Source organism: Carya illinoinensis, chromosome 12 (genome assembly GCF_018687715.1).
Source record: "Carya illinoinensis cultivar Pawnee chromosome 12, C.illinoinensisPawnee_v1, whole genome shotgun sequence".
NCBI lineage: Eukaryota > Viridiplantae > Streptophyta > Magnoliopsida > Fagales > Juglandaceae > Carya > Carya illinoinensis.
In genome coordinates, this window is record NC_056763.1 from 21008724 (window position 1) to 21018649 (window position 9926).

A 9926-nucleotide genomic window follows, 5' to 3' on the forward strand; every position below is an offset into this window, starting at 1 on the left:
ATAATAAATTTAAAATTTATATTAAAATAATTATTTTTATTTATTAATTTATGGACCGAACTTTATTTTTATATATATTTAATAAAAGAGTTTTATTATATATAAATACAGTCACATATTAATCTATATATCAATATTAATTTATTCATACTTAATATTTAAATTAATATTATTTTTAATAAAATTTATTTTTTAATCAATTATATTATATTAATTTATAAATTACTACATGTAATTATATTTTTCCATAACAAAAAGGAGAATTCTGCTCAAACTTTGTCAACCTTTTTAGGACAAGGGAATAATGACTGCCGAGATATTGCGTGTTGGGTGGCTTTATAAAATCAATTTATTTCCGACCACAAAGGTCAAAGAATGCTTGCGTGCTTACGTGGAATTGATGAACGAGGCCACGTGGGTCTACGCGCCGACAATTTTTTTTAATAAAATATATTTTAAAAGTTCGCAAATATATGCCAATTTTAATATAAAAAACATTTCTTAAAGATAAAAAAGAAAAATTAGTGTCTAAAAATTGTAATCGATGCTCAAACTATGTTTAGGTATTGAGAGTATTTCAACATTTTTTAATATATTTTATTATTTATTATTTTTTTATTATTTTTTATCTATTTTTTTATTATTATTTACAACATATATCAACACTTCTCAACACTCAAACCCAACATGAAACTAGGTCCCGTTTGGATATTGAACTGAGTTAAATTTTTTATAAATAGTAATGAATTGAAATTGTTAAGTGAGTTTTGTGAAATCCACTTAAGATAAATTTAAATATGTTTAAATGATAAGATAAGTTTAAATAAATTTATAAAAAATTGAAAAAAATTATAAATCCCTTATGTAAAGAAGTATTGAGTTAAAAAAATTGTACATTCTAGAAGTGTACAAAAACCAATGCCATCGGCTGCCACCGACGGGAACCGACCGGTTGTGTCAGGAACCAGGCGGAACCGCCTGTGAACCGGTCGACGGACGGTAAATATTCTTCAGAACCGACCTATGTCCGTTTGGCAGCGGTTTGGCCTTGGTTCAAACCACTGAACTGGCCAACGTAATAAGTTATATATTTTTTTATTTATACGTTACTTAAACGACACCGTTTCACGGCGTCACTTAACATCTAAAGTTCAAAAATAAAATTAAATGAAATGGCGCCAGTGCCGTTTCACTCTAGGGTTTTAACTCTTCGATTCTTCTTCAGTTCTTCTCACTTCTCTTCATCTCTATGCCGCTCTCTCTCTCTCTCTCTCTCTCTTTCTCTCTCTCTCTCTCTCAAATCGCACCTCTTGGCGTCGTTGATTCGGTGGTTTTTTTTTTTTTTTTTTTTTTTTTTTTCGGTGGTGATTTTTTTGGTTGTGGTGGTGACTTTGGTGATTGTTTTTTCGATGGTTGTTTTTTTGGTTGTGGAGGAGAAGATCAATAAGAAAACGTACATTTTTTTTCTTCTTCACGGTGTTGAACTGGAACATTCCAAGGTAAGAAGTAGCCTCCATCGCCACCATAGACGTCAACGAATCAATCGAAGTGATGTCGAGACCGATTTAGACGGTTTTCTCCCCTTTCAACGGCTGGTTTTTGTCGAGATTTACGGGATTTATGATATATCGGTTTGGTTTCAGTTTGGGTCCAAAACTGAAACCGAATAGTTGATTTTCACCTCTAGTACATTCTATGTGTAAAAATTTTTTGAGTTAAATCGAATTTAATTATTTGAAAATTAGATATTTAAATATTAAATTTAATTTAAAATTAAACTAAACTGAAATTTAAATTTCAAACAGCTTATCCGCCATTATTAGAACCCGAAAGAGAGGAAACATGAAAATCTCTATGCTACATAATTTCAAAAAGTTTTTCTCTTGGTAAGCCATGTTATTTTCTTATTATTTAAATTAAATTAATATAAATCATAAGAGTAATTTGACATGTCATAATATAAAGTTTTGTCTTATTCAACATTACGCATCTTTTATTGCCACTTCATTATCCGTGTCCTGTTCTTTTCATCCGTTACTGCTTTGTTTATTATCATTATTTTATCATCTTTTATCCATAATATTATGTCTTATTCCATTAAAATTAATAATGTCAGAAGATCATGGTTAAATACCTTCACAAAAATTAAGTTATTAACAAAAATAAAATTAAAAAATTAACAATGTGGCAACTAGTTTATTAGAATACACGGTACCAGAAAATTGATTTTCCTTGAATGTGGTAATTTTAAAAAAATAAAAAAATAAAAATTAATGTATGAAGCACGATGCAAATCAGCCTTGGGAGCAAATCAGCTCTGAAAGTGTTGTTTGAAATCAGGTCCCGGATCTTCTCAAGTATGCTAATACACCTAAACCAGCTACAACTGCAGCTCCTGCTGCAACAGCACTATATGCAGATGCCCATGCATCTTCATCGGCATAATAATCCAAACCTCCTGAACTGGTAGCTCTCCGACGACCTCGTGTTCCCGAGTAGTCTAAATGCAATCTCAAACCCTGCAAAGTTTCTCTTTTTGAGTTGCTATGAGAAAACAACAGTCCTTTTCCCATTTAAAAAAATGTTTCTCTTAAGCTTGGAATGAACAATTGTATCACAAAGAGAAGGCATAATCTTTTAGGGTATCCATGTTTTAATCTTTATTCTAATGTTCTGAGGAAAAAGTCTAAAGTACCAATAGACAGATCAGTTGTACCTTCCAACCAGCTGACTTTGCATGGTCCACAGCAGCAGCAAGATCATTATCTGATGCTAGGACAACTTTATCATGGTCTTCATCTTCATACTAAAGAGCGTGGCTATCATTAGCTTAATATCTCCAGATAAGGAACAACCAAGAATTGAACCAAATGAAGAGAACAAATGATGATCTTAAAATATACCAGAATCTGGGGCAGGTGGTTGGGATCAATGTCATCTCCCACCCTCTGAAGGATTGCAGCTATAAGATCTGCCAAACCCTGGACATCTGAAGTCAAGCAGCACAAGAAATACCCAATCAACCATCAAACGTGAGTGCATTGCTATATTAGATGCCAGGGCTGTACCATAAAGCCTAATCCATAGTTCCAAAGAATGCATACAACCAGTGAGCTTTTCTAGACTACCATAATCTAGCCGGTGTAGTTTACAAAATTTTTTATCACAAAATAAATAGATACAGTAGTGGACTGCTAGACACCTAGATGGACCAAGCAAGGAGCCACTTATTTAAGCAAGACACCTAGATGGACCAAGCGGTTGCAGTAATCGAACAAGGAGCTCAATTTGCAACTACGGGTTGGACGTCTAATTATCCAGGCATTAATGATGGTGTCTTGTACCTGAACCTATCACATCGATGGATTATAAATGTAATACTATTTATTAGCAATACCAATAAAAATAAATGGAAAAAAAAAAACTAAATACGTGGCACAAAGGAAAATGGAATACCACAAACTATGGCCAATTGAGGGGTGCCTTATGTTAAGAGAAGAATAAGCAGCATACCACAAGTGAACCTATGCATTCTTCCCTTCTTGTCTTGGATTTTAAAAGAAAATGTATTTTGCAGGTTCGATGAGGGAAAGGGAAGTGATCTCTCTGTCTCTGTTACCTCTGAAGCCAATATCAAGGAACCTTCACTGAGACATCACAAGTACATGTAAGTACATTTTAGTCTCCATGTCAGAATGTATTATTATAGTATCACCATTGCATAAAAATAACCTTGGTGTATCCTCCTCATCACCATGGTGACTTGAGGCCATGGCGGAATCCCAGAACTTTTGCATCATAGTGCTTGTGGCTTCATTACTTATGCCAGCAGTACTTCCGACCTAGCAAATGAAGGAAAGGATGAAGCCATGTCTTCTACGTCCAAAAAGAATAAAACACATCCATATGCTTTTTCAAAATGAAAATCTCCATTGCAGAAATTTGGTATCTAGTCTGGCCATGTAATTTTCTACAGGAGACTACTAATTTATATCTTCTGTATGCATGGTAAAAAAATAAAGTAAACTTGTTTCGAAACAATGCAAAGAATTATGTATGCTCATGGAACATCATCAAGAAGATGAAAAAAGAAAAAGCAAAGACAAGGATGGGAGAGGGAGGGCGGTGTTTTAATTTTTTTTAAAATTTTTTTATTGTAAGCAAGGTGGTGTTTTATTTATTGCTACTTTATGAGTTTCTGAAGCACCTAAGCTAAAATTAGATAGCTTATTAAAGAACAGGTGCATGAAGGTGAGAAATCAGATGAGAAAAATCATGTTTGTGAAGGTGAGAGCAATAAAAGTAAACACTTTGGACCCATAAACTATGAGGTAATTTACACTTTAAACTACAAAAATATCAAAACTATTCTTAAGCTATTATAAATGGCAAATAGAGCCATCCATTCTGACCCTTACGATGGCTAGAAAAAGGCGATTAGCACAATCTAGACTGTCAGATCTTAACGAAGGGTGTTGTTTGATGGTTGAAGGTAGTTAGAGGGTACAATACGTCAGTTATGGCAGATAAGGGTGCAAAGTGTAAAACATCTTGTAGTGTAGGGGTGAAAAGTGTTCTCATCCAGGAAATTTTCATGAATTATGAGAATCTATAAGCAAAGCATGTCATCTATAGTGGGACAGAGTATTTGGCTATTTTCTATTTTCTTGTTATGCACATGTAGAATTCCTAAAGAACTTTATACTTCGAATCAACCACCAAGCATGCAGAAGTGGAGTACTCCCTTGTTTCTCATGCAACATAGTCAAGAAATCAAACACTAAAGACAATGAATTCCAGGTTTAGGATAAACATGAAAAGGCATGGTATAAGCACCTAGTCAGGCATCCTAGTAAACCCTATACAGTTAGATACGGGGGAACATCTGTATACAGTTAGATATGGGAGAAAATCTGTGAAGTTTTGATGTAAGAGGATTATATTGAAACCTATTTTACTATCAAGGCATTGAATTAAGAAAAAGAAAGAACAAAGTGAACAGATGTTTCCTTCAACAAGACTTGCACTTTTTGAAGTTAAATCAATAACGAAATAGAAACTGACAACTGATTCATGAGTGCTACTAGAGAATAGGTTCTCTTGGAATATACTGAAATGTAACTGGGCAGGGGATCCTATAAAATTCATGTGAGATTAATATTAACCACGTGAATAGAACATCATTAAAGATAAATAGTACCAGAAAGGTACTGGCTTCACTTACAGTGGCTACAGCAGCATGAGTGATATGTATTACATCCACGACAGCAACTACATTTCCATCTGTATTTGACAATCAAAACTTATCAGAAACTACAATGAATTATTACAACATTTTTGCTCTTAACTTCAATCAGCTTATTACCTCTATCTAGTACAGGAAGGTGCAAAAACTTTCCATCATGCATACTATGCAGTGCATCAACAATTGGTGTGTCTACCGTTGCACATTCTGGATTCAGTGTCATGACCTGTAAATCAAATCATGAGCACGTGCATCAACAATCAATTTATTTTATTAATTACACAAACAAAATTGAGGTGTCCTATGCAGTAACTGATATTCCAACCAAAATTATCTACAGGAAGTTCTTTTTCTTCGTCCTCAGAGAGTGGCCCAAACATATTCCCCAGATGAAAAATAAAATACCTTCTCTACTAAAGTGGACTCTGGATGAAGATTTTCTGCTATTACCCGCATCAAGATATCCTTTGAACTGTCAAGAACAAAATGCAAAAATTATGAACATAAATGATAAAAACAACGAAGTGAATCATAGCAGTAAAAATTAACAGCTCTCCTAAAAGAATATAAAAATGATGAGCAATATGAATTTTCCTTTTGGGGTTGATGGCTACTCAAGAGTGAAGTGCAGCTATCAATAAGAGACTTACGTAAGAATTCCCTGTGGTTTGTTATCAATCGTCACAACTGCACAGCTTAATCGAAATTCAAGCATCTTCTTTGTTGCCACTAAAACTGTTTCTGTTGGGGAAACCGTTACAATCCTGAAAGATGTCACTACTTTTTAATCAATGCATCACTAATCATTTAGCAAGAGGTAGATGCAATTTGCGTCCAAAAAGGATGCTTTTGACTAATAGCATTCGATTTGATGGGGTCAAATAACTCATATAATACTGCTACCAAATATCCATCTAGTATACCATATCAAAAATTACAAAAAGATATATTACCTACTTTGAATTCTCCGGAATGATTGTAGACACAGAAGGCTTAAACATCCGCTCCCTCAATGTTTCAATTAAGGTATCGGGACCTGCAGAACCAAAACGGCATCGTCGAACACTTTTCTTTCTCTGGACACAAACCTAAATAGATATCACACAACCATATAAATAATAGGGTATTCTAAATAAATCTGCCAACCAGAAACTGATGTCCCCCAATGTTTTTCGACACCCTCAACAGCTGCAGCAATAGCCTTTCCCTTTTCAGCTGCCCTTTCCAAACGAGCAATGGCATCATATAAACACTTTGCGATATCAAGTAAGGCCATGACCTCCCCATTCTCCACTACTGGCAAATGTCTGAATTTTCCTGTGCAGACAGACATCATAACCATGTTCAGAGAACAAGATATAAGACATTGTTTTTTCATGTAAAAGAAAAAGAAAACATTGGATGGGCCTCTAGGATTCCTATTAACCTTGCACCATCTTTTGGAGGGCTTCAACAGCAAGCGTGTCAGAGAGAACAAAAGTTGGGTTTCTTGTCATAACTTGGGAAACAGGTGTCTCCTCCAGATTAACCTCACAGGCAATAACCCTAGTTGTTATATCCTTCAACCACAAAATGAATGGTTACATGAAACATACCACTAGAATTTTTAAAATCCTGGTAAATGTAGCATTGAAGACAATATCTATCTTGTAAATTCGGCCAGACAACGAATTCAAATAATACCTTGTCCGTAAGGATTCCACAAAGTAATGCCTTGGAGTCAGTTAGCAACAAAGCATCAACTCTACGAGCAGCCATGCGATGGCAAGCCTCAAGAATAGTTGTATTTTCAGGAATTGTTAGTGCCTTTGAGAGCCGCAGCCGTTTTACAGTACGCTCTCCAGTCAGTCCCCTGTTCAAGATACAAGTATACATGGAAATTTCATTAGAGTTTCATTTTACAAAAAGATAACTTGAGCTAGCCTATTAGCCTTCTGCCTTTTCAGAACCGATTGTAAGTTGGTATGTAAATGTATCATTGTCTCATGATAAAGTTCCAAAGGCACCTACTTGACACGTGAATGCTTATACTTCAGTATGTTTAGAACAAATGATTGAACACATAATATCAAACAAATAAAAAGCATTGGTCCATCAAGCCTTTGGCAACCCTAATATATTATATTCGTTAGAAAGTAAAATCTCTATACAACCAACAACCCTTCAACAGGGGTTTGCCCCCAACCCAAAGAAAGAAAACTGTTAAAAGAGCCGAGAACCTATGATTGGCAACTCACATCTTCAGATATTTGCAGAAAATTTAAAAAGAGGAGGAATAAGACATGCTCGGCCATTAATTTTAATTCCGATACACTCTCTGGTATGCCTCTTAAACCCTTGCATCCCCATCGAAATAGCTATAAGATACCCTCGTAACTTAAACTCAGAAAAATGATTGTTCTCAAAGTAACAACCGACAGCCAATGAAAATCTCAAATGCTGTGCGTGGCCAGTTAAGATAAAAATATAGAAATCAGTTTAACGTCTCCTAAGAGAATAGTGGTTAAGAAGTGGCACATCCAATGTACAATTCACATATAGGGAAAATGTCATTGCAGAGAGGATTCCGTAATAGATAACTATTAAAATTTTGATAGTATAGATAACTATTAAAATTAAATCACAACTTATCAATCAATTCACCGCGAAATTGAAAAAAAAATTTCAGACACTCCATTCAGTAAGTAATCATAGGTAAAGTAATAGGAACTTGAAGCAGGTTGCGATTGAAAATCCTTTCATAAAGTTTCATTCTTTTTTCAATTCTCACAACTCATTACAATCAAACCAGAGAATATGCACAAAATAACTAACAATGAAGATAAAGCAAAACTCAATGGGTACCAAATTTTCTCGAGACATCAAAAGGTAAAATCTCAAGCGACGAAGACTTTCTGCGAATGTAATACGTTTAGAAAACGACATATAGCGGACTCGTACATACTTGGACCGCGAAAGTGATAGAGACTTTCTCGCAGAATCAGGGCCTCCATTCTCCGAGGTTTTCTTCTTCTTTGTAAATGATAGACTTCTTCTTGAAGAACTTCCTTGACTCGCCATCTTCACCGACAAATCAACTCAATCTCCTCCACCTTTTGCTTCAATTTAAAAAAAACCACCATCAGTCTTGCGAAAAGATGGAAAGAAAACATCTAACGACCCAATTTGTTTGCTGGAAAAATCGAAAAGAAAATGATATCTTAAAAAATAAAAAAATAAAATCATTTCCGGTTTTGTCGGGTCTGAGGATCGCTCAGGTGACTTTTATTTTTACTTTCTAAGTTTCCGACCCAAAAAGTTAGAAGTATGGGTAAGGAAACAAGAAACAAGAACAGAATGTACGAGTTCCAAATCTACCTCGGGGTGGTATCTTTGATTTTCCCACCGTTTTTCCTAGCAACAATCGGAGGTTAAAGTCAAAATTTCAAAATTTACCGCAAAACAAAGTAAATTCACCGAAGCTAGAATCCTCCCCAGCAAGCTATCAGAATCGGCGATATCAAAGAAATTTGCAATAGTATGAATCACAGGCTCACAGCTGAATCACGACAACAGAAGTTGCAAATCCGACGATCCGAGAAACCCGAGTTGTTTTTTTCCCTTCTCCTCGGGAAATTGTAACCAGCGCGGCCGGGGAATAGTATCTGGAAATTTGCGTATTCCGGGAAATGCAACGACCGGCTACAGCGAGATGGAGGGAGAGAGAGACGGACGCCCCATAAATTGGAGGAAAAGTTCAATAAGCTGTGGAAGAAGGGACGATACGATTGCACGTAAGAGATAGCTCCCATTTCAAGGGAACTTTTTTTGTGAACGTTGTGATTTTAGAACATTGGACAGCCTGATATGATATTTTTACAACTGAGCTATCCCATGCAAACATCATTTCTCTTGAATTTATGTTTAGTATTTTCTTAAATAAACATAATTTTTTTTAACTGACTTTAAAATAAAATTAAAAAAAATTATTTTATATAGATTTGATAATTTGGAATTATGGATCCTATAATTACAAGAGAAGTGCTATAAATATAAAAATAATTTAAAAAATATTAATTTATGAGTTTATTTTTATATAATTGATTCATAGTTAAAGTATTTTTCTAATTGCAATAATTTTAATTATACGACATGGAATTACTATTTTATTGGTATTGTAGGTAATAATTAATCGTCTCTAAAACATGTATAAAATTTCTGTCTTGAAGATGAAAGAGAGAGAGAACAAAAGATGTAAAATTAGGCATGAATTATGAAAAATTATGTATAAAAAATTGTTGTGGCATTTCACATAGTTATCTTTCAAAAGAGAGTAGGGTCCCTTGCTTTGAGCAGGTTGAGTTTCTTAGAAAGAAATATGTGATTATATAAGCAGCCTTAGGCCCTTAAGGCTTAGTGTCGTGCATGGCTTCTGCAGTCTACAAAGAGAGCCCATTTTTTGGTTTGTAAGAAATTTAAAGATCAAGATTTTAAACCTAAAAATGGTCTATGAAGATTTTAGATATTGATATCTAAAGGCAAAATAGAAGATGGGTTTGATAAATCCAAAATTATGGGGTTTTTGTTTTAATATTTAAATTTATGATGTTCAGGATTCAAATTTCTTTTCGATGATGATAAGGAAATGAATAATTTTTTGAAAAAAAAAATCGAAGGTCCTAATTAGAACAAGAGTCTCCCT

General features: G+C 34.4%; 1 protein-coding gene across 5 annotated transcripts; it reads right to left on the minus strand.

Moving 5' to 3' along the window:
• Positions 1–2145: 2145 nt before the first annotated feature.
• LOC122290342 (CBS domain-containing protein CBSCBSPB1-like) lies at positions 2146–9077 on the minus strand. Of its 5 annotated transcripts, XM_043097982.1 has the most exons (16): positions 8782–9077; positions 8603–8638; positions 8190–8343; positions 6929–7097; positions 6672–6804; positions 6392–6562; positions 6203–6281; positions 5896–6009; positions 5651–5717; positions 5366–5471; positions 5225–5283; positions 3733–3842; positions 3514–3647; positions 2904–2989; positions 2717–2806; positions 2146–2519 (listed from the first exon to the last, which is right to left on the minus strand). In XM_043097982.1, exons 3-16 carry the CDS (start codon positions 8303–8305, stop codon positions 2337–2339), a joined length of 1617 nt encoding a protein of 538 aa, XP_042953916.1. In that variant the 5' UTR covers positions 8306–8343; positions 8603–8638; positions 8782–9077; the 3' UTR covers positions 2146–2336. The 5 variants fall into 5 exon arrangements, with proteins under 5 accessions (XP_042953916.1, XP_042953917.1, XP_042953914.1 ...); XM_043097983.1 differs by lacking the exon at positions 8603–8638; XM_043097980.1 differs by lacking the exon at positions 8603–8638 and having other exon boundaries at positions 8190–8337; positions 8681–9077.
• Positions 9078–9926: the final 849 nt, after the last annotated feature.

What these genes read in the sequence shown, in the direction of transcription:
- LOC122290342 (XM_043097983.1), bottom strand. Translation starts at nt 8,305, where the DNA reads ATGGCGAGTCAAGGAAGTTCTTCAAGAAGAAGTCTATCATTTACAAAG. An exon ending in CTATCACTTTCGCGGTCCAA is followed by an intron (nt 7,098 to 8,189) that starts GTATGTACGAGT and finishes TATCTTGAACAG; the next exon opens with GGGACTGACTGGAGAGCGTA. An exon ending in CTCATGCTGCTGTAGCCACT is followed by an intron (nt 3,843 to 5,224) that starts GTAAGTGAAGCC and finishes TTCATTTGCTAG; the next exon opens with GTCGGAAGTACTGCTGGCAT.